The sequence below is a fragment of the Schistocerca serialis genome, chromosome 12, assembly GCF_023864345.2.
Source record: "Schistocerca serialis cubense isolate TAMUIC-IGC-003099 chromosome 12, iqSchSeri2.2, whole genome shotgun sequence".
Classification (NCBI taxonomy): domain Eukaryota; kingdom Metazoa; phylum Arthropoda; class Insecta; order Orthoptera; family Acrididae; genus Schistocerca; species Schistocerca serialis.
The window spans coordinates 26,957,671-26,983,063 of NC_064649.1; the positions used below are offsets into that span (position 1 = coordinate 26,957,671).

Sequence of the window (25,393 nt, forward strand, 5' to 3'; positions counted from 1 at the left end):
TTGTGTGTGTAATGTCTGGACAGCTCACCTGCTCGGAGCACTGCTCGCTAAAGATGAAGTTCTGGGTCTGATTGCCAGTTTGGCACGTAGTTCTAATATGTTGGGAACATAAAAATAAAAATAGAAGCAATGCAGAGGGAGAGATTAATTCTGAATACTCAATAACTTATTTTATTCTGATCTCTGTCTGGTCCTACAATATTGCTTCCTCTTTTGCTCCCAATTTAACTACCCATCCATCAGTCTCCTGCCAGTGGTGTTGTCTTATTGAACACATCAGTTCTCAAGTTACCAACCAACTGCACTGCTCAGCTTGTGCTTCAAACTACTGGAACAGCTTACTCTTGACAGGATTAAAGGAGTAATAAATAATATAACTCCAACATATCAGGCTGGGTTCAGACACTGTTCAGCTACTGTGAACAGGTCCAAGCCTTGACATCCTACATTGAGGCTGGATTCTGGAAGAAACTAAAGACATCAGTGGCCCTTGTTGATTTGTCATCAGCATATGATACTGTGTGGCTAAATGGGTTACTGCTGAATCTAAAAAAGCATGTCCAAGTAAGAAACTGACAACACTCGTCAGAAATGTGTTAACCAACCATTAAATTCAAGTTGGACAAAAACAGAGTTAGTCATTTACCATAAAAAAATGGACACCCCCAAGGATCCATCCTAGCACCTTTGCTCTTCAACCTTTATACCAGTGACATGCGAAACACTACTAGCAAAAAGTTTTGCTGCGTCGATGACCATTATATAGCCATAAAAACCAGCACACTTGAGCAAGGAGAAAATATATTGTTTGCAGACTTAGAAAATCTCCAAACATATTACAAAGCATGGACACTCCAACCCAATGCAGCCAAGACAGAAGGCTGTGCATTCCACTTAAACAACAGAATCGTAAAGCAACAGTTGAATGTGAATTCCTGTCAACAGATGATTAGAAACAATTTATGTCCTAAAACCTTGGTGTCAGAATATAAAAAACACCTGGAAAACACTAGCTGAAAGCCAAAGACTCAAGATAACATCATAAAGAAACTGGCTGGCAACCTGGTGGCTCAAGCTTCCACTCTATGGACTATAGCTCTGACACCAGAAGACCCAGTAGTTGAGTACTGTGCCCCAGTATGGCAACACAGTGCTCCTACAAGGAAATTAGACACTCATCTGAATGACTCAATGAGAACTATTGTGGGTAAACTAAAATCATCGCCAATCCCTTGCCTGCACACTACCAGCAATATTCCTCCATCGGAATTACGATGCCAAGAAGTAACTGATCGAGAATGGAGAAAGATACATCACCCCAACTACCCCCAAGACCTTCCAGTTCATACAGTCATAAATGACTCTCCTCCAGATTACTTGATATCACACGCTCCATAATGGAAAAAACAACAAGAAGTTTGACCTTAAATAAGGGTGGTGCATGAGATAGAATGCTGCAACAATAAAACATCAAGATATTCAAGATCCACCTGCCAGTCTACCAGGATTTGGTGTGCAGAGAAGTGAGTGGACACAATTGAACAGGATAATAACTTCACTTCAGAACTGCTACAAATTCGTTGGGCAATAGACCACGCCACTCGAACTGTCAACACAACTGGCACTGCTAAGAGTATCCTACGACTTCCACATCAGTAACAATGGGTTATACACAATATTGGTGACTACTTTGAAGATCAGTAAAACTTTGAAACATGTATCGATTTTGTATGAGCTGCAAATAAATAATTGCCACTATTAAAATTCCAACACTCGTACATACATAATGTTTTGCAATCGTAGCATTGTTTTCAGCTCAGAAAAAAAAAAAAAAAAAAAAAAATGCAATGCATTACTTTCTGGGCAATCCTCTTATATCTAATGTGCTAATGTAACAATGACATCTGATCTAATTTTGCTATATAGTGAGTGACTTTACATATCTCTGGAGTGTGCTATCATCTAACAGACTTTTTGCCAACTGCCAGACAAATGAAGATCAACGTCTGCAGTAGTGTGCTACCATCAAGTGGCACAAATATAAACTTTTAGTTGAGTGGTAAGGCATATCTGTGCACATTGTTAATCAAATCCTTACGTATGGCAATTACATCATGCCAGGTGCACATGTGCAGAAGCTCCTTAAAACATGCACAACTGAAGATGTGCTCACAGTCGTGGTGCCAAGTTTCACGGAGTCTGCAGGAGCACTAGCACGGTAGATTTAAATGCTGTATATTTAAGATTACCTCATATAAGTTTCATTTAGCAACATTCACAGAAAAATAATCAATAAATCTGTAAAGCATCAAAAGTTAGGGTGTTCACATGCTCTTTTGCTCGGACACAGCAGCTACCACTGATTGGTTCATATCACAAGCAATATCTTAAAACTCATTGAATGAATACAAACATTTTTCTATCAGAAAATATATTAACTTTGTGTTAACATACCTACATTGATCTTAGTGAGTTTCAGAGTTTGTTATGGGCTTAAGCCTGCCATTTTTAACTTTGTTTGTTGCTGGGATTCGTTATGAGGGTACTTTGAAAAGTAGAAGTAGAAGTAGGAGTTTATTTCAAGTAATTGAATTAATGTACAGGAGACTTGTCAAAACACAAAAACTGGTTTACAATTTTTCTTATAATATCATTAATATAATATACTGTACTCAATAATTAATTAATTAAGCAATTAATTAATCAATTAATTATTTTTCTTAGAAAGTAACAAACTTTTAAAAATTAACAATCCTAAGTATTTGCTCTCTCCTGCTCAAATTTTCAGGTTGTCATACATGAATTATCTACTGAGTAGTAACATTTCTGCACTAATTTTTCATATCAGGTATCTTTTGGTGTTTCTAAATTTATACTGAGCAATTCGCTTCCTTTCACTTTGTTATAAATTTTCATATCCACATACTGTGGAGTTTGAGCACAAAATTTTAAACGATGGGTCAGTAGCATAAAATTATTTTGATATTTCATGTTGTAATCATGTTGAAAATTATTTGCTACAAGTAAATGGACCGCAAAGAGAACCAACAGATCAATATTGGAGCAAATAAAACCAGATTTCTCCCTGGAAGGTCTAATGTTAAAACAAAAGCTGACCTACTTTGGGCACACAATGCGAAGGCATGCCTCACTGGAAAAAACATTAATGCTGGGGAAGATTGAAGGAACTAGAAGAAGAGGATGTCAGAGGATGAGATGGATCGATGGCATCACAGAAGCAATGTGCTCCAACCTGGAAGGTCTATGGGAGAAAGTCCAAGACAGGAAAAAGTGGCGTGATTTGGTTCATTGGGTCACGAAGAGTCGGAACCGACTAAATGAATGGAGAGAGAGAAATCATGGTTACTATGTACAAAGATAATCAGGTCAGAGACATACACTGAGGGAACACTTAATATATTCATGTTTTTAGGAGTGGTTGACATGATTTTCTTTGCCCTACATTGTGTATATTTCTAATATGGTTTTCTGAAGTTTTAATATTTTACACATATGGTGTGAGTTACCACAAAATACAATTCCATACCTTATTACTGACTCAAAGCTGCTGTGATATACTACTTTTCTTATTTCCATCCTGGTAGCATTGTACAATATCCTAATTGCAAATACTAGGCTATTTAATTTATTTACAAGGTACTGTATAAGTGAGTCTCATGATATATTTTTAAGACGTTGCATTCTTAGGAATTACACAGAGCTAGCTTCTGGCAATTCCTGGTTTTTGTGACTGATCTGAGCATCGATAATATTCTTCTCGGGTGAGCATCATTTTATTTTGCTTGTTTTCATTAACTGAGTCTTTTCCATGTTTAATTTTAACCTGTTTAAATCAAACCAGGTGTCTAATTTTTTTTAAAGTATTTCATACAGTTTGGGGAATTTGGACAGCACTGTTACTTTCAGTAATTGCATATGTGTAATCTGCAAATAAAACTGAGTGACACCCAATATTAAGTGATAGACCATTTATGTAAAACATAAACAGAATGGGACCTAAGACAGAACTTTGGAGTACTCCACGTGAAATGGTTTCCCGTTCTGAAATATAAGTTCCTCCCTCTGATGATATAACCACTCTTTGTCTTCAATTGGTTAAGCAGGACTTAAACCATTCTAATTCAGTGCCTCCAATTCCATACTTCTCCACTTTACTGAGTAGCAAGGAGTGTTTCACACTATCAAAGGCCTTTGATAAGTCATAAAAAAATTCCTGTGGTATGAAATGAGTTGTCTAGAGAGGAGCTAATTTTATCTACAAAATGGTTTATAGCAGACACTGTGGTTTTGCATTTTTGAAACCCATTCTGATTTATTTAGATTATTTGAAATTTTTTATAAAATTTTGAATTTGTATGGTGACTACCTTTTCAAATATTTTTGATAATGATGGAAGAGTTAAGTTACACCTTATTTTGGCAGACTATATAACTTTTATTGAATGCTGCACTACACTTTGAAACGACACAGATGCATGGCATTATTTTTCAACATCACCAAGTCTCTGTAAACAATGGTCAGAAAATTCTACCAATCATTCAATTCCTCAGCAACAGAAACCTTCTCCTCAGTCATGGAGCTATTTGAGAATCTCTGTGTGAACATCCACATCGGCAGAAACTGTACTGCCTGAACATTGTCATCTGTGGTCAATGTCAGTGATCTTCCTTCCCAAACAGCATCATTCACGTCTGTGCGGCCTTGGTCTAATTTCTGGCACCATTTCACTTCAGCTGATTGTGACATAGTGTATCGTCTGTATACCACCAGGATTTCAAAGTGAATCTTCATGCAATTTAGATGTTTTGCCCATAAGAATCATACGGTCCTGCACATTCCAGCTTTGGAGTACGTTATCAGTAGCTGCACCATTTCACTCACGCACTGTTTGGTGTGCCTGTTATCTGTACTGCAACAGAAATGTGTCTGCAGGAAACTGTGAACATATACTCTCTTCTGACAGTGCTACGCTCTTGTCGTGCAATGGTCTTCGTATGGGGTGACACATATAACTTACTTTTTGAAGTACCCTTGTTTATTTTATCTTGTTATTGTGATCTTGTACATCAGAGCACCTGATTTCTTCACCTGGCTGACTCATAAAAAAATTCAAGTAATTTAATGTGTATAAAGAATATAATGTTAAGTACTGGAGCTGCACAGACACTTCACAGCGTGTTTCTCTATGGCATATTCCGTGTATAAGTATCATTTCTTTCTTCTGCATCAGCAGTATTCTATTTAAGGGTACATCAACTTTACAGCCCCATTATTCAATCACATAGTTAAGAAAGCGATAAACTGTTCCATTGTACACTATTTTTAATGTTTAGCTAGGAGCTTGCAAGCTGGCTAAGGAGGCAGAAGCCACTATTGCCTTTTTTGCATACAAAATTAATGTGATTTATCCACCACAGATTTTCAATAACATTCACTCCCAAAAATTTACAGTTACCAGTTTCTGTTGCCAATATGCCACATACACTATTTACATGTGTGCAGCGAGGACCACTTGTTTTAAATGCCAGTAATGGAGATTAGGCCACATTCACCTTGTTGAAGTATTTTTGTTAATTCTGTCACACCACTAGCAGCAAAAGATTGTAATTCCATACACTCTACACCACAGAATAAGACTGAGGTCTCATTGGCATAATGTATTACGGGCAGTCACATAGATGCAATCACATGTCAGAAGCCTGAATAATCACCCTTTTCAGAGCGGATCATTGTGCATCCTACAGGAAGAGAGTTGATGAGGTTCTGGAAGGTAGTGACAGGAATGTGGAGCCATGCCAGCTCCAGTACTATGTCTCTCATTTGAGGATCCGTGGTGCGAACGACTGATCGAAGTGGTGCCACAGATTAAAAATTGGTTTTAAATCTGGGGAGTTTGGTGGCAAGGAGATCACAGTTAACATCTTGGTGCTCTCTTAAATATGCATGTGCATTGTGACCTGTGTGACATGTTGCATTGTCCTGCTGGTAGATACCATTGTGGTGAGGAAAAACAAACTGCATATATGGGTGGGCACGGTCCCCAAGGATATGTGCATACTTGTGTGGACCTATGTTTAATGTATTTCATTTGTATTTAAACAGCCTTTGTACAAAGGGCGTTCAAAAACTTTTACACAGTCGTCTCTAATTGTTTTATTATTTTCAAGAGGAGAATTAAATTTTTTGTGAACATACTTGGAACAATAATAATGTATAAGCTTTCACGGCCGTCATCTTCATTAATTAAAACTTCCGTGCTGAATTGCCATGGTCCATATATAAAACTGCTTCTCCTTCCTGACGTTTCGTTGCCCACAGTAGGCAACAAAACGTCAGGAAGGAGAAGCAGTTTTATATATGGACCACGACAATTCAGCCCGGAAGTTTTAATTAATGATACTTGGAACATTTAGCTATAAGTTGGTGTATAAAAATACTTTCTTTTATTTACATGTGATCCATAATGGACTGTGAAGTAGATGTTAGGTTGCAACAATGTCGGTGATGGAGTTACTCTTCAAGACCAACGATGACCCTGCAACATCGATTCACAGGAAATTGCTCCCTGTTAATGGGGAGGACACAGTGGGTCACAGCAGTATCCAGCAGTGGTTTAAAGAAGATGATTTCTCTCTGCTGGACAATCCACAATGTGGCAGACCATCAACGGCAGTGAGTGATGTGAATAAGGAGACCATTGATCAAATAATCCAAAATGACAGATGTGTGATGACATGACAGCTTGCTGAAATGTCTTGTTTGTCATTGGGTAGTATGGTATCACTGGTACAGTCACTAGGGTACAGAAAAATCTGTGCTTGTGGGGTGCCCTGGCTTGACAAGAGAAATGAAAACGATGAGGAAGAATGTGTGCGAGTGTCTCATGAAGACCTTTACTGAAGAGTGCAACAGTGTTTTGATGGTGCCATTACACAGGATGAAACATGGTTGTTTTTGTCCAAACCTGAGAGCGAAACCCAATCCATGGAGTGGCTTCGTCCGGGTTCCCATCGGAAGAAGAAACCAAGACTTTCACGAACAACAGGTCGAAAGGTGACGGCCTCCTTCTTTTGGGACCAGTATGGTGTAATTTTCATTGACTTTTTGGAACCTAGCTCCACAGTTAACCAGGACTATTATTGTTTATCATTGGACAAGCTGCGATGTGCCATCAACACCCACAGACCACAGCTTCAGGGGCAGCTCATCAGACTACACTATAACAATGCCAAACCCCATACAGCCCTTACGACACAGGAAAAAATCAGGAAAATGGGTTGGAAAATTGTTTCTCATCCTCCCTACAGTCCAGACTTGGCTCCGTCTGACTTTTACCTCTTTAGTTGTCTGAAGGCCCACCTGTGTTGTAAAACATTTGATAGTGAGAAAGATCTTATTTCCTCTGTCAAGCGATGGTGTAAAAGTCAATCCCCAGAATTTTACCAAGGTGCATTTGCATCATGGGAAGAACATTGGGCCAGATGCGTCACAGCTGATGGAGGCTACATTAAGTAGGCTCAATGTATAGCTGAATGTTCCAAGTTTGTTCACAAAAAATTTCATTCTCCCCCTGCAAAAAATAAAAAAATTAGAGATGACTGTCAAAAATGTTTTGAACGCTCTTTGTACTTGGGGCAGTGTTCTCCAAGGTAATATTTCTTCTTTGCACATTTCCAGCCAAACATCACAACAGTCAGCTTCTGGACAGCATTGCTTGTCACTGTCGCTAGTGGGCCATGTGAGGACACACCCACTGTGCGCACCAGCTTCACATGTCATGCAATTCTGTCCTATCACTGCTGACTGGCCCGCTGCCATTACAGTTGTGCTGATGTCAGCATGAAGTATGCAAGGCCCAGAAATATGCTGGCCGCAGATGGTTCACTTTCACTTCTTGTTGCTACAGAGCTCCAATCTCCAAGAGGAGATCTGTGTACCAGGTGAACCACAGACTTGAATGACAGCATGCCAGTGTTCACCCAGTAGCACAAATTTTAGCGTTAGGCCAACCAGTGCATGATAAACCTCTGTGCCGTGTGGACATTTACACCAATCACCAAGGACCGTGTGGGTCTAGCACAACACATGCTCTCCACCAACATGTTCGCAAATCTGAACAGGCGCTGATTCTTCACTCTGTGCAGTCATGTTTGCGAATTAAATGGCACCCTGTGAGATGAGAGATAATTTGCTTGTTCGAATGGACACACGTCCTTTGTCTCTCTGTGACCACGATATCATACTATGTACTCTATTACTGAGGATTGCGCACCCTCTGGGATCAGTAATTGAGCAATTTACCACCGTCACATGATTGGTTATGTGAACATTCAGACAATACTTTGCAAGTTTGTTAGTGTACCAACCTTCACCAATAAATGCATTATTATATAATCACATGTTTAACCAATTACTGTCACCGGAGCATACACAATGAACTGACTGCGTGAGCACGGCAGTAAAAGCCAGCTCACTGCATGACACCCGTGAAAGTTTTTCTTTTTTTGTTACCCATCAGCTTTTTATTTGTCCCATTAGTCATCTACCAGTTTCAGTTATTAACCATCATCCAGGATACACGATACGACAGATTAATTAAAAGCATCCCATATTCTTTTGAAGCTGAACAATATGAAAATCAAAGGAATATGGAATGCTTGTAATTAATCTGTTGTATCCTACATCCTGGGTGACGGTCAATAAGTGAAACCAGTAGATGACTAATGGGACAAATAAACAGCTGATGGTTAAAATGCATTTTATAAAATACTTTATGGCTGTTGAGCCTCACCTTATGGAAACATTACAAATCACAGACTTGAAAGTGGTGAAAATAACCTTTTCCCTTCAAGTTCACCCATCAGAAGTTGCAGTATATCTTCTTCTTTTGTACGACAATGCAAGACCATGCATCAGTCACTTCACCATTGGTGAAACTGCAAAAACTGGCTGAGAAATCTTACCCCACTCACTGTACAGACTTGACCTTAAACTGTCAGATGTCCACTCATTCAACACATACAGAGAAGTTCATCAGCTGCATCACTTTGAAGATGCAGAGATACTGAAAAATTCTGTGCACCAATGTGTGAGGGAACACAACTGTGATTTTTACCTTACAGGTGTACAGACTGCCAGCAAATTTGGTGATTATACTGAAAAGTAATGTTTCATAGTGACTCTGTAGATGCTATCCTATGTTATGGCATCTAGTTTTCTTGTGAAATAAAAATTTAAAAATGAGGCATTACTCTCTGACTGATTCTTGTTGTAATGTCATTCTTTATTTTGGCCATATTGTGTTTTTTTCTTTCTCTCTTACATTCCATGGGCACGACCATCTGAAGCAAAGCTCTTTGGCAACGGAAAGCTGATAACACATGTTGCAGTGGAAGGTTCTAAGCAACTGCAGTGAATACCACTATGGAATAAAAAGAGTATGAAACAATGAAGACTGTACATTTGCAAATATACTGTGAAGTGCATGGCAGGAATTATATCGTATTGTACCAGTTATTGTGGCTTTTATCCTGTTCCATTCATGTATACTGTGTGGGAAGAATGATTGTTTCAATGCTTCTGTGCATGCTGTAATTAATCTAGTCTTGAACTCACGATCCCTATGGGAATCATCATTTGGGGTCAGTTCTTGAAACTTAGTAAGTAGGCTTTCTCAGGATAGTTTACGTCTATCTTCAAGAGTCTGCCAGCTCAGTTTCTTCAGCATCTCTGTGACGCACTCCCATGGATCAAACATACCTGTGACCATTTGTGCTGCATTTCTCTGTACACATTCAGCATCCCCAGGTTTCTCACTCCCAACTATTTTCTTTGTGTTGGGAGTCAGTTGAAACTGAGCACACAGAATAGTGTACACTTACCTACACAGTTTTAAAGAAAATGTTATCCAAGAGCAAATCATTTTTCTCTCTAGATTGAATTTTCACTCTGCAGTGGAGTGTGTGCTAATTTGAAACATCCTGACAAATTAAAACTGTGTTCCAGACTGGGATTCTAACCTGGGACATTTGTTTTTTGCAGGCAAAGGTCCTAGATTCAAGTCCTGATCAGGCACAGGATTTTAATCTGTCTGGAAATACCCAATTCATGTTGTTCACTGGACAAATGTTGCATTTTGTTTTGCATTTCCTTTTGAATGAGCTTATCAGTAAATTAAAAATAAAATAAATAAAGTAAAAGAAACACCTGTTGGAGAATATATGAACAATAAAGGCAAGGTGAGAACTCCTAAATTATTGAATGGCAACCGACATAAAATTCATGAACTGACATTACAAACCTTCCTAAAAGTGCTTTTCTTGGCTAAGAGTATATTTCACCCTGCACAGATTTACTTCATAATACAATACTGTAGGACATAGTAGAGTTGAAATGATCTAAGTAAATAACCTGTAATGATTCATTATGAGTGGCAATGGAGGTTATCCTGATGATAAGGATGACAGCACTATCAGATGAGAAACTTACAAGAAAACTTTCCATTTATCTCCAGCCCTACGAATTTAAAATATTTGATACACTGAGGTGATAAAAGTCATGGAATACCTTCTAACATCATGTTGGACCTCTTTTTGCCCAATGTAGTGCAGCATCTCAACATGGCATGGACTCAACAAGTCGTTAGAAGTCCCCTGCAAAAATATTGAGAAATGCTGCCTCTATAGCTGTCCACGATTGTGGAAGTGTTGCCAGTGGAAGGTGGATGAGCTAAACTCTCAGGTATGTCCCATAGGTCTTCAGTGATATTCTTGTTGAGCAATCTGAGTGGCCAAATCATTGATTCAAATTGTTCAGAATATTCTTCAAACCAATTGCGAACAACTGTGGTCTGATGACATTGCACATTGGCAACCATAAAAAGTCCATCATTGGTTCGGAACATAAAGTACATGGCTGCAAATGGTCTCCAAGTGGTTAAACATAACCACTTCCAGTCAATGATCAGTACAGTTGGATCAGAGGACTCAGTCCATTCCATCCATGTAAGCACAGTCCACACCATTATGGAGCCACCACCCTCTGGCACAGTGGGTGACAACTTAGGTCCACGCTTTGTGGGGCCTGTGGCAAACTCGAACCTTACCATCAGCTTTCACAAACTGAAATCGGGACTCATCTGATCAGGCCACGGTTTTCCAGTCATCTAGGGTCCACTGATGTGGTTACGAGCCCAGGAGAGGCGCTGCATGCAATGTCGTGCTGTTAGCAAAGGCACTTGCATTGGTCGTCAGATGCCAAAGCCCATTAAAGCCAAATTTCACCACGAAGTCCTAACGGATGCATTTGTCATACATCGCACATGGATTTCTGTAGTTATTTCACTCAGTGTTGCTTATGTGTTAGTACCAATTACTCTATGCAAACACCATTTACTCTCAGTCTTTAAGTGAAGGCCGTTGGCTTCTGTGTTGTCCACGGTAAGAGGCAATGCCTGAAACATGGTATTCTCGGCATCCTCTTGACACTGTGTATTTTGGAATACTGAATTCCCTTGCAATTTCTTAAATGGAATGTCCTATGTCTCTGGCTCCAGTTACCATTCTGCAATCAAAGTCTGTTAATTCCCATTGTGCAGCTGTAAGCCTTTCCAAATGGATCATCTGAGTACAAATGACAGCCCAGCCAATGCATTGCCCTTTTATACCTCGTGTACATGATACTACTGCCATCTGTATATGTGCACATTGCTATCCCATGACTTTTGTCACCTCAGTGCATAAAACGATGTAAATTCTCACAGCACTTGCAAATCGGAATAAATTCCTGAAATGTGTTGTGCTATGCATGAAAAAAATTAACTGCATTATTTTATTATTTGAATCAGCACTCATAATTTGTTGTTAGTATACTTTACAGCAGTGGCTGCTTCTACCTGTTAATGTGTAGCCTGTGGTAGATTGCCTAATTGGTATAAGGAGGCATACTATAAATATAAGTGAGGTGATACAGAGTAACATTTCTTTATTAGCACAGAGCAGCACACAACTTAACCACATTAAATCAAGTTCTAAACCAAACTGTCTTGCTCACACTGCTCATATATACTCCACTTTGCTGCACGCACTCTCTGGTCGGCTAGTGTTGGTGTCTCCTCAGACTCCACCCCCCTCCTCTTTAGTAGTAGAGCGGATCACTGGGGGTAGTGAAGATTGATAAATGTGTTTGGTCATGAAGACCCCCTGCAGATGTGCATGACCAGTTGTGTTGTGGACCACTGCAATGCAGGATACGACTGGATCAGCCACTGGGGGTGGATGAAATGGGATACACTGGACACAGATGGTGACTATGGGTGCACCAGTGAGGCATTCCTTGGGCTATGTTGGAGGCAGAGTTGGTAGTGTAGTATGAGCTAATAGCTGGTGGGTAGCCTGTGCTGTTGCAATGACAGTGAGAACACTGTCTGCTGAAAGATGAGAGGATAAGGCTGTGTAGTCAACGTGTAGCAGCAACTGATAAACACGGGTGAAGACAGGCGAACAGAGCCGTGGGCATGTCAGGGACATTGCAATGTGTGCTTATTATGAGATCATCATCATTGAGTTTGACGCTGATGTCTTCGGGTTGAAGTCACAAACGTTGACGGAGAAGAGTGCCGGATCGGTGGGCTGAGTAGTGACCTATGTCTTGCCAACAGGTAAACTATAATCTTGGTCACCTTACGCGCAATTGGGATTCATAGGACATGAGGTGATGGGGTCACGGAGCACAGATGCCAGCTTGAGTACAGGCAGGGAGACCATCGTCATATTCCTGTTGAGCTAGATGTTAAGACGTTGAAGGTATGTGGGCCACACTTGATAACATGACACAGTCCAGAGTACAGTGGCTGTGGAGCTGGTCATATTGTCTCATTACGCACCATGACACAATTGCAGTCTGATGGCACTTTGTATACGAAGGTACTCAAAGTGGTGTATGGCAGAGGTGGTGGTACCCATAATTTTTTAATGTGGCGCTTCACCATTTGCACTAATGCTGGCAGGTCTGGCAGGGCAGCAGTTGGTGTTAGTCGGATAAACTCTGCTGGATGCATACGGGATTCACCATACAGGACCTCCAACAGGGAAGCTCATACGTCCTCCTTGAACGCTGTAGGAACACCAAACAATGCCCATGGTGAGGCGTCCATCCACCATGGCACATAATGTGGCTTTCAGAGTGCAATGCCAATGCTCCACAAGTCTGTTACTCTGTGGGTGTTACATGGCTGTACGAGTGTGGGTAAAGCCGCAGAGTGCCTCAAACAGAGAGTATTTGAATTGTCTCCCTTGGTTTGTGGTAACTGCTTCAGGACAATCAAAGCAGTATAACCACACACTGATAAAAGCTCACGTGGATTCCGCCGTGATGTCTTTCACAGGCACGGCTCCAACCCAGTGTGAGACTCAATCAATTACTGACAGTAGGTATTTGCAGCCTTCTACGAGCTGGACTGCTGGTCAGACACCCAGGTGAATTTGTGGAGCTGATCAGAAGGGTGGTGAAGTTGCTGATTCTAGGTCTTCTCGGTGGAAAGTAGCAATCTGTCTTTTCTACATTGCTGATACTCCTACCTGGAGTTTCTGTTGTTGATCAGAAGGTTGCATGTTCATAACACATGGGGTCACCACTGTGGTAGATTTCCCTAAATTGTATAAGGAAACATGCCATAAATGTAAGTGTGGTGACATAGAATAATATTTCTTTATTAGCACAGAGCACTGTACAACATAGCTGCATTACATCAGATTCAAAATCGAGCTGCCCTGCTCGTGCCCTTCACAGATACTCCAATATACTCCAATCTGCCGCAGAAACACTCTCATCAGCAGTGTTGCTAGCGTTGATGTCCCCATAAACTTGCCTTATTCTGCATTTGTGAAGGCTCTCCTTCATGAGGATGATGCAAAATTTTACATTGATGAATGCTGATTCTGCACATTTACTCTCTCTGAAATCGTGCAGTGGTAGTGTAACAATGTTGTTCCAGTCCTGATAAACAACTAATATATTATACATAAATATTTCTGGGATTATGTAGAAGCTAGAAGCATAGAAGTGAAACTGGTCTGGAGTTTTTCAGTCATTGTTGTCCCCCTTCTTGTTCACTGACACCCCCACGGTTATCCACAGTTTTACTGTTTTTTTTTTTTTTTATTTTTTATTTAAAAAAAAACTCTGGAAGAGCAGTTTTCTATGTCCTACAGTGGTGTTAGAATGAGATTTTCACTCTGCAGCAGAGTGTGCACTGATATGAAACTTCCTGGCAGATTAAAACTGTGTGCCGCACCAAGACCCGAACTTGGGGCCTTTGCCTTTCGCAGGCAAGTGCTCTACCATCTGAGCAACCCAAGCATGACTCACGCCCCATCCTCACAGCTTTACTTTTGCCAGTACCTCGTCTCCTGCCTTCCAAACTTGCTAGTTCTGCAAGGTTTGCAGGAGAGCTTCTGTAAAGTTTGGAAGGTAGGAGGCGAGGTACTGGCGGAAGTAAAGCTGTGAGGACGGGGCATGAGTCGTGCTTGGGTAGCTCAGTTGGTAGAGCACTTGCCCGCGAAAGGCAAAGGTCCCGAGTTCGAGTCTTGGTCCGGCACACAGTTTTAATCTGCCAGGAAGTTTCAGTGGTGTTGTTCTTTGGTCACTTAGTAGTTGTATTATGAATCTGGTATTTCATTATCACCAGCTAAGTTACTGTTCGAGCTTTTTTCTTTTTTAAACGAATATGTAAGCTGGGTCACCATGCCATGTTATAGCGCTAGTAAATGAGCCTACCCACCAATCTCCACTTTATTGAGATAATTAATATTTTACAGTTCTGAACATGTGGCTATTGTAAGGTAATGGGTAGAGCACAAGACTCCAGCCCTGGAGGTCGTGGGTTCAATCTCAGATGGGAGGAAGAAATTTTCCTAGTTAATAGTCCCTCCAGAACTACTCACCCTTCCATCAGATTGAGATCTGGGGCTCTTTCCCAGGTCTAACCTGCTGTCAGCATGAGATGCTCGCCATCCTCTGTCTCCTCGTGCTGTGTGAATGAAAGGCTGCACTCTACAGAAGCCTGTTTATGGGTTTAGCACCACAGACCTACATTGCCTGCTTGATTATAGCTACATTTTTCCTCTGTGAAACAGAGATCCAAACATGTTGTGGAGCATATTATTCATTAAATGTAAATAAGTATTTATTTTTCTTAATCACAAACTTAAAACAGCAGTCATTCTATTACTCTTATTGATGTAGAAAATCAGTTGCCTCTTTTTTTAGAGGCTCCTAGACATTAAAATGTGTTGCAAAACAAAATTAAAGTGGCAAAGTCATAGTCTGCTACACTGTTTTCAGCATTCTACTAAGCTTTTCTTCCTAAGAATAACGATTTAGTTTGAAACTAAAATTAGTTTGACAGCTGTGTGAAGGGACAAAATCAAATGATTCTAAATGAGTAAGGTAAATGGCCAGTCATCGCTTTTGATTTCTTCAGAATAATTGTGCCCCATGACCGTGATGTAATCCAGGACAGAAAGAAAGAAACATGGGTATATTACTACCTCCTTTCCATCCTGCAAGTGGCTAGGTTTCGTCCATTTAAAGGTCACAAGAAGGCTGTAATTCATTTTATCACAATACTTTTGGGGTGTTAGACTGGTGTTGAGAGCCTAGGTATGCAACGTTTCATATCACACAATAGAAAAAATGCTTCATACTAACAAGATTGGATCAAATGTTGATAGTAATGAGTTGCTAACTTGATAACGGGTTTACACTTGTAAAAAAATATCTTGTTGTCAATGCAAGTTCATAAGGTTGCTCGACTTGTAACTATACAAGATATTTTGCTGACTGCATACATCGTACGTTTATTTCCAACCGAAACTCGAAGCGAGGCGAAATGTGAGCATTTTGAAATATATACGTATCTTTTTTCGCCATAAATAACGCGTTGTAACTGCTGATTTTCAGCTTCCTTCACTACTTCATACATATAAACGCAACGCACTATAGACAAATGGAAGTTGGAAGGAATATTTCATTTGTATATGGGTGCATAGAAGCAGAAAATGTGCACAGGTGTGATCTCATTTCTCAGACAATCCGACTTACTTAAAATGTAATTTTCGATCATTTCCATATTAACTGCATCGCTTGTGAGATTTCGAAATACATCAAATTTTTTGTAGGTTTGTTAAAGAGTTCATTCGTTCACAGCGACCACATCCATTTAAGGAAGATTATATTTTACCGAGGAATATTCACCTCCCGTAATATCAAAGTTGAATAAATTTTGTTTTTATGTTTCATTTAAATCCAGATGTCGAAATGCTAAATTCAGGAAATATTTTGGAAAGTAGAGTGATAACTCCTTTAATTAATTCACCCATAATCATACATATTTTTCGTCTCTCTACGTGCTGTTTTCGGAACCATTGCGTAGTCGATATAGAAGGCGTGTATTTCAAGTTACGCTTGTTGTGCTGCGATGGGAATGTCAACTTTGTGGATTTACAGTGTCAAAAATGATATAAAATCACCGTGATTCTTGTAAGTACAAAAATAATGTATGCCAATCCATATAACGAGTTCAGATTCGAAAAATAATTACTGAGTACGCCGAAGACTTCCGTTTTCAAACAGGAACAGGAAGTGTGCCGCCAATATGGCGTTAGGGAAAACATCCTGTTTTATAAATACCCGAGAATTGATTTTTTTTAAATTTGTATTACGTGTGTCTGTTATTGCAGCCTTTGTTGGATCTATAACGCATATTATCGTTCTTATTCTTGCCTAATAAGTTTGGGACGTGATGTTTTTAAGCATGCTATGCGAATGTAATGTCATTAGGTATAGGTTAACACACTATACACCACGTGTGCTGCACCTGCTCAACCCAACCCTGTCACCTAATGTCATTCGAACTTCAGTTGTTCTTTGCTAAAATGATGGCGAATTTGTTTCTTGTACAACAGGCTGAAATATATATGATTGAAAATTAACTGTGGGAACGTTAACGAATGAATCATATTGTATACTTAATAGAGATTGTCACGCAGAGTTGTTTACAAAAGCGAAACGTAGTTTCAATGTGCTGTTTGGAGTACTTGCTTCAGTTTTGTTATATGATGATGTTTTACGTAAAAGTAATTAATTCTGTTTAATTCTCAGCCGAAGAAGGGTTGAAAATTTGGCCTTGTATGCCGTATGGTTTGACAATACCAAGTCTTTGAAACTAATTCACAAATATACATTTCTTTCTGTTATAAAAACCACCTTGTAAGGTCGAGGGTGTAAAGGTGGTAAAATCTTAAACAAAGGCGTAATAAATATGAAATATTAGCTTACTGATTGTCCTGTGTGCGGTATTCGTTGATAAAACATTAGTAGTAATAATTTTAGGGTTGTTTACCAATAAAATTAGTGGCGTCTGATGTTTAATTCTACTGCCCATGAGCAGCTACGTAAAAAACCTTAAATAAGTTTACTTTGCGTAGTTTTGGTACACAGATTTCTACGCAATAATTTGATAGTACACTTGCCATTGTAGAAATTATTGTGTTGAATTTATGTTTAATTTTTCAAATAAATTACAGCAGTCAATCATAATAACCTAGTTGCTATATACAATAAACAACAGGATATTCAATTCATGATGCATTATTAGCAAGATTATTTTCAGCTTGTGACTAGTCATAATCGGTATCCCATGACATATTCTGTTTTTCTGTGGAATATGGTTAGCATAATTAACTTTCATTCTGCATGGATCTGCGAGAGATCATACATGTGTTAGTTATTTGTACATTATTTCCTTCAGGAAGGGCCTTTTAGTGGAGAATTAGTGCACCCATTGATGACAGAACATTTAATAGAAACAAGTGCTGATAAATTATCATGCAACAGCAGTTAGTGTCCACAACATCACGATTTCTTCGTTTTAATGGATATTGATAATCTTCTTATGAATGGTGATATGCTTCTATTTAGATAATGAAATCATTCCTTAGTGGTTCCTTACCAAGTTGTTTTGTTGTAAATGCCCTAATCAATGTTCTGTTGCTGTAATTATGCAGTAGATTAGGCTAGGTGTTTTTGCATTTTATTGGCAGAACATTTAGAAGGTGCAACAGATTTAGTAAAGACTGCCTACACTACGCTTGTCTGCCCTGTTTTGGAGTGCTGGTGTGTATTATGGGATCCTTACCAGATTGGATTAACGGAGTACCTAGAGAAAGTTCAAAGAAGAGCAACATGTTTTGTATTTTCGAGAAATAGGGGAAAGAGTGTCATTGACATGATACGGGATTTGGGATAGACATCATTAAAACAAAGGCTTTTCCGCAGTGAACACATGGTGTGTCGTGGGGCGATCACTCTGTTTTTAAAATAATTGAAACACCACGATCGCTTCAATGGTTCATTAGATGACCGGTTTCAGCACTCTGAAGGTGCCATCATCAGATCTGAAACATGGATTAACATTTATAAAACCATATGGACATCATGCATATGAGGCAGACCATCTGATAAAATCATTGTAACCACCGGTCATCTAATAAACGATTGATGGGATCGTGGCTTTTCAATTATTTTAAAGGTTTTTCCGTTGTGACAGAAGCTTGTCATGAAATTTCAAACACCAACTTTCTCCAAATGCAAAAATATTTTGTTGACGCCAGCCTACAAAGGGAGAAACGATCGTCATAAAAAAATAAGGGAAATCAGAGCTCGTACAGAAAGCTATACGTGTCCATTTTTTCTGCTCACTGTTCAAGATTGGAATAACAGAGAATTATTATGTAGATGGTTCAATGAACCCTCTGCCAGGCACTTTAAGTGTGATTTGCAGAGTGCCCATGTAGGTGCAGATGTAGAACAAACCATATAATGGTGTTTACACATTGCCTCATCACTCCACCATGCCCATTTCCACTCTTATTAAGTGAGTGGAAGCATTAACACAAATCCTTACTTGGGTGTGCGCCATACAACTGGCATACAGTCAGTTCAAAGTGAGAGTCAACAATTAAAAATTTATGATTTACTGACAGCTTAAGACTTGGGACAAATTTTTGTACCAAAGTTTCTGTGAGATATATAAATGATCTGGCTGTAAGGGTAAGTAGCAGTCTGCTGGTGTTTGCGGATGATGGTGTGACGTATGGGAATGTGTCATTGAGTGACTGTAGGAGGATACAAGATGACTTAGACAAAATTTCCAGTTGATGTGGTGAATGGCAGCTAGCTGTAAACGTAGAAAAATGTAAATTGGTGCAGGTGACTAGGAAAAACTGACTCCAAATGTTCTAGTACAGCAATAGCAATATTCTGCTTGACACAGTCATTCGATTAAATATCTAGGCATAATGCTGCATAGCAATATGAAATGGGACGAGCGTGTAAGGATTGTAGTACATAATACTGCAGGGCAATATAAAATGGCTTCTGCATTTAAGGATTGTAGTAAGGAAGGTGAAGGGTAGAAATTTATTTATTGGGGAAGTGTAGGAAAGTGAGGTTCAGCTGCAAAGGAAACTGTGCATAGGACACTAGTGTGGTCTATTGTTGAGTACTGTTTGAGTGTTTGGGATCTGCACCAGCTTGGATTAAAGGGAGACATCAAAGCATTTCAGAAGTGGGCTACTAGATTTTTTACCAGTAGATCTGGATGACACACAACTAACAAGGGAACCTCCCCATCGCACCCCCCTCAGATTTAGTTATAAATTGACGCAGTGGATAGGCCTTGAAAAACTGAACACAGATCAGTCGAGAAAACAGGAAGTAGTTGTGTGGAACTATGAAAAAATGAACAAAATATACAAACTGAGTAGTCCATGTGCCACATAGGCAACATCAAGGACAATGTGAGTTGAGGAGCACCGTGGTTAGAGTAAGCAACTGCGGAACGAGAGGTCCTTGGTTCGAGTCCTCCCTCGAGTGAAAATTTTACTTTCTTTATTTTCACAAAGTTACGACCTGTCCGTTCATTCATTGATGTCTCTGTTCACTGTAATAAGTTTAGTGTCTGTGTTTTGCGACCGCACTGCAAAACTGTGCGATTAGTAGACGAAAGGACGTGCCTCTCCTATAGGAACCGAAAACATTTGATTGCAAGGTCATAGGTCAACCGATTCCTCCACAGGAAAACACGTCTGATATATTCTATATGACACTGGTGACGGCATGTGCGCCACATGACAGGAATATGGTGTCGACCCACCTAACTTGTACACTTGGCGAATGGGTAAAAAGATTCTTCTACTTTGCCCGGTTTAGGTTTTCTTGTGGGTGTGATAATCACTCCCAAAAAAGTGATGAAAACATAAGAGTTTGTTACATAAACTGCAACAAATGGATCCAAAAGTCTCACAGTCGCACAGTTTTCCCTGTGCTCTGTCAAAACATATGTTTTTTATGTTTTCAAATGTTTCCGTGTGTAGACCGTCAAATCCTGCATATGTCCAAGCAAATCTAAACATGTCCTGGAATTTTGGAGAGCGAAATTGATTATGTGTGAGTGCCTGAACTTTAATAATTGTCTGAAAATAAAAAATTAAACTTTTCACTCGAGAGAAGATTTGAACCAAAGACCTCTCGTTCCGCAGCTGCTCACGCTAACCACAGGACCATGACGCCCGTAAGCTGACCCTCTCCTAGATGTTGCCTACCTTGCACATGGACTACTCAGTTTGTATATTTTGCTTATTTTTTTTCATAGCTCCACACAACTTCTTCCTGTTTTCTCGATTGATCTGTGTTCAGTTTTCCAAGGCCTATCCCTGTGCCAACTTATAACTAAATCTGAGGGGGGTGCGATGGGGAGGTTCCCTTGTAAGATCTGCAGGAGGCTGCAGTGTCAGTTATGCGTACCTTAACACACTGGCTCAAGACCAATAGGCTCATCATAAATTCTGAAAGAACTGTGGCGGTTAACTTTCATGCCACGCAAAACCTCCATCCTGCAAAACCTGTTTTCACAATCAAAGGAAAAGATGTGTTGAAGGTCAGTCATACAAAATTTCTAGGTGTACATGTTCAGGCAGATCTGAAGTGGGAGGTACACCTGAACAATTTAAATAAGAGACGGAATTCACTATCATATGCTATTAGGATCCTCACTCAAAATACAAGCTGCTCATCAGTGCTGACAATGTATCATTGCAGTATACAGTCACAACTTTTATATATATATATATATATATATATATATATATATAATAGAGGGAAATATATATATATATATATATATATATATATATATATATATATATATATATATATTTTTTTTTTTTTTTTTGGATTTCCACAAAACATTTAAAATACAGAAAAAGATTATAAAGGTGATAAAAAAAAAGCTACATGTAAGGATTCTTGTAGATCCCTTTGTAAAACTCTGAAAATATTGCCACTGCCTTGCTTGTATATATATGAAATACAAATTTTCACAAAAGGGAGCGTCTTAAAAAAAAGGAAAATCACTTCAAACACAATTATGATATACACACACATGAAACTAGACAGAAGATGAACCTACACAGGGACACAGTAAATACAAACTTATGCAAAAGAGGAGTGTATCATTCTGGAGCTATGTTATATAACCATATTCCTTCTTACCTAAAATGCATACCAACATTAAATGCATTTAAAATAAAGTTAAAACAGTTATTGCTTGACCATTGCTTCTATTCTTTGTCTGAGTTTATGGAACATCATAATAAGTAAACCTCATTTATCAAATTTCACTAATTGTCAATTCATAGTACAGTTTACATTGTGCTTATCATGTCATCTCACTTAATAACTGCTGTTATCACATGTAGAAGCAATGTAGTACACCATCCTACATTATTATGCATTTTTATTATGTCAACAATGTAGACAAAAAAATGACTACTGTATTGTAAACTAACTAGGTTACCACTGTCCTATCTCACATGTACAAACAATGTACGAAACTGATTCTTGGACCAATAAATAATAAATATAATGGAGATGCTTTGGAAACTTAAACGGGATTGATTGGTTGGAAGGTGAGGTTCTTTTCTTAGAGCATTAGTGAGAAAATTAAGAGAACTGGCATTTTAGGCTGACTGCAGACAATTCTACTGCTGCTAACATATATTTCGCATAAGGACCAAGAAGATAAGATTAGAGAAATGAAGGCTCACCTGGAGGCATATAGATTTGGCATTTTTGCTTTGCTCTGTCCGTGGAGGCACATGTATCACATGCTGTTTGGTTATGCACGCTCACACTATCTGGTACAACAAAATGCTGCAACATATGGGTTATTCTTCAGTGTCCAGTTTTCCCATAAGGTTATGGTGTAGTTTCAAAAGTGTTATACAGCCTTGAGAAGGAGATAATAAAATTTTAACTAAACTATTAAGTTTATTCATATGTTCCATATCATATAACGTGGTGCATTTGTTGCTCTACCATATTGTGGCTTTTGGAGTATGTATGTGGATGTAAGAGGTGGAACACATTGTCTTGTGTAATATGGCGAAGGAGATCCGAGAACAGAACTGATAAAAAAGATTTTATTTTACAATTGGGGTTATTATATGTGACAGGAAAATTCAGTAAGCAGATATTCGGAGTTATAAATGTGTGCATTTGATGGCTTAGTCCTAAAGTGCCGGACTGCAAATCCAGAGGTCATGGGTTCAATCACCAATTACTCGTAGGTTTTTAATCTGTCACTTATTTCACCTCTGGCAATGTTTATTTATGTGGAAAATGCTATGTTGCAACATAATTTGGAATCCACATTAAACTGTAGGTCCCCCTATAACTAACTTGGGAAGTTAGTTCATTGCTCGAAGGAAGGCAATGGCATACCATCTCTAACAAGAACATGCCCAGTAAAGGACTGTGGTGCTCAAATCAACCTTCATGCTGATGACAAGTTTACTTAATGTGAGGAAAATAATGGAAAGGATGTTACAGCTTTAAAGTCCATTTGATATCAAGGTCATTAGGAATGGAGCATAATCAATCCAGTGTTTGCGTAGCTTAGTGTGATAAGAGGAAAAGAGAAGATAACAGATCAACGTTATTCTCAAAGGAATAGATTGATATTCACCCTAAAGATATTGATGCATACAATAATAATAATAATAATAATAATAAAACCCTAAAGATGGCTTGCTAAGTTGCAGCCAAATACAATGGAACGGCTTACACCCTGAGCTTTTTGCCGGAGCCTCATTTAGAAAGGAAAGACACACTCGGTTAAGCACACATGACCACTGTCTGTGGCCAGAATAACAGATCAGTGGTATCACTTAAATGGGGTTCACTGATTGGAAGGTGAGGTTTAAGTTTAAGAAATAATTTAGTGATTCACACTATTTGCAAAGGTGTGACAAGTGTGAGGTGTTTGTTTCGTAATGTTAATTAAAAACTGCAGGGAGCTTAGTAACTATGTAAGAAAAGTGGATGAGGAGTGAGGAAATTTGCAAGCTACTAATACAAAAATTGCTAATTCGGGAGTGCAGCCACGTAGAGTAGAGTGAAAGTAGCAATGCCCCAGCCAGAGATTTATGAACAATCAGGTTTGTTTTGCAAAGGTGTGACAAGTGTGAGGTGTTTGTTTCGTAATGTTAATTAAAAACTGCAGGGAGCTTAGTAACTATGTAAGAAAAGTGGATGAGGAGTGAGGAAATTTGCAAGCTACTAATACAAAAATTGCTAATTCGGGAGTGCAGCCACGTAGAGTAGAGTGAAAGTAGCAATGCCCCAGCCAGAGATTTATGAACAATCAGGTTTGTGAGAAACATGATTTGGTGAGCATATCATGTTTTTGCCAGTAATTGTAGCTACCTTTAAATAACCAAGTTAGCATCAGTTTTGAAAATGATTGCAGTAACGCAGCCTGAATGTAGACATTTATTTATTTTTGTTTTCTTTTAAGTGACCAAAATCAATTAAATATGGAAGAAATTTGTACTTACCATGTAAGAACCTGTGAATCTTGTTTTGTAGTTAAATATGACATAGTCAGAATTCCAATATTTCTAGTTTATACTGGGTGAAAATTATTTATACTACCAAATTCTCGGAGACTATGGGATACCAAAACAATTTTTTTCTCTAATGTCATATTTTCCTGCAAAGATTTTTAAACTGGTAGAGAGAGTCTTGTTTGGATGCGAGTGAATTAAGTGAAAAAACTCTGGAAGGTTGCATGGGACACTGGGAACATTATAATATATTTTCCTATGAGGCACCATTCTTTGAGAACATCAAATCTTTCTTACAGTAGGCAAGAAGTAACTCACAGAATTTTTAATTCTTTATTGCCAAGAGACAACAGTATTAACACAACACAATTACTAAAACTACAGTAGATGTTCAAAAATGCCTCCACTGACTTGTAAATAAAGGGTACACTGGCATGTCATGTTCTGTCTAACACTGTCTAAGATTGCAGTAGTGTCCTTAACTTTTCCTGCTGCTGCTACTATCGAGGCGAGAAGATTCTCTTCTGATTCAACAGGGGTTTTGTAAACGAAGTTGTGCATCTTTCCCCACACAAAAAAGTCCAGTGGGGTCAAATCGGGATCAAGTATGTCATGGTACAGCACCACTTCCGCCAATCCATTTTTCTGGGACCTGTCAGTTCAAAAACCGAAGCATATGATGACTGAAATGTGCCGGCGCCCTGTCATGCTGGAACCTCATGCACTGTCTTGTAGCAAGTGGCACTTCATCCATTAACTCTGGCAGTGCTCTGATGAGGAAATTGTAAAGGTACCTTCACACCGAAAACTAACTCCAAGAAACAAAAACATATAACTGTTGAAAAATGTTGACAACAGTTTCAAACTCTTTGTAAACATATGTTCGGTGTTTTTGTTTTTTTGTTTCAGATAAGCAATGGAAATAGATTGTGACTGTGAAGATTTCCCATTTGTTATGATGGGAGATGATGCTTTTGCTCTTTCAGAGTACATGATGAAACCATACATAGGGTGGCAAGAGAAAGATAGCCAGGGAAGAATGTTTAATTACCAAATATTTCATGCTAGAAGATGTGTGGAGAAATGTTTTGGAATAGTATAAGCAGTTTTTCGGTGTCTTATAACAACTATGCACTTAAGTCCTGAAAAAACAATGTTAGTGACTTCTGCAACTGTGTCTTTGCACAGTTTTCTTAGAAGAACTAAAATAGTGCCACTGTTTACTCACCATCTGGCAGTTTTGATGTCAAAGATCCAGAAACAGGCAGGGTTTCAGATGGCAGTTGAAGATGTCTCTGCAAAATAAATGTCTTCAGAGAAAGGGAGGCAATGCACTAAGAACTTCAAAAAATATAAGGGATGAATTTGCAATCTACTTTGTATGGCAAGAGAAATATTAATAAATG

At 38.9% G+C, this 25,393-nt stretch overlaps 2 protein-coding genes across 4 annotated transcripts in view; one reads left to right on the forward strand and one right to left on the reverse strand.

Moving 5' to 3' along the window:
• LOC126428211 (uncharacterized) overlaps positions 1-16,234 on the reverse strand; it is a 45,091-nt gene extending 28,857 nt beyond the window's left edge. Inside the window, exon 1 of one of the 2 annotated variants that reach the window (XR_007576795.1) lies at positions 14,964-15,976. Coding sequence is in view for 1 of the 2 variants with exons in the window: in XM_050090128.1 (XP_049946085.1) it covers positions 16,123-16,150 (28 nt within the window). In the remaining variant the exon portion in view is untranslated. Of the gene's footprint in view, positions 1-14,963; positions 15,977-16,122 lie in introns of those variants that run through there. The other variant, XM_050090128.1, reaches the window with a different exon arrangement.
• A 225-nt stretch (positions 16,235-16,459) lies between these two features.
• Positions 16,460-25,393, forward strand: part of LOC126428209 (GA-binding protein subunit beta-1-like) — a 104,512-nt gene continuing 95,578 nt past the window's right edge. For both annotated transcript variants that reach the window (XM_050090125.1, XM_050090126.1), the window contains exon 1: positions 16,460-16,560. The gene's annotated coding sequence lies outside the window, so the exon portion shown is untranslated. The remainder of the gene's footprint in view (positions 16,561-25,393) is intronic.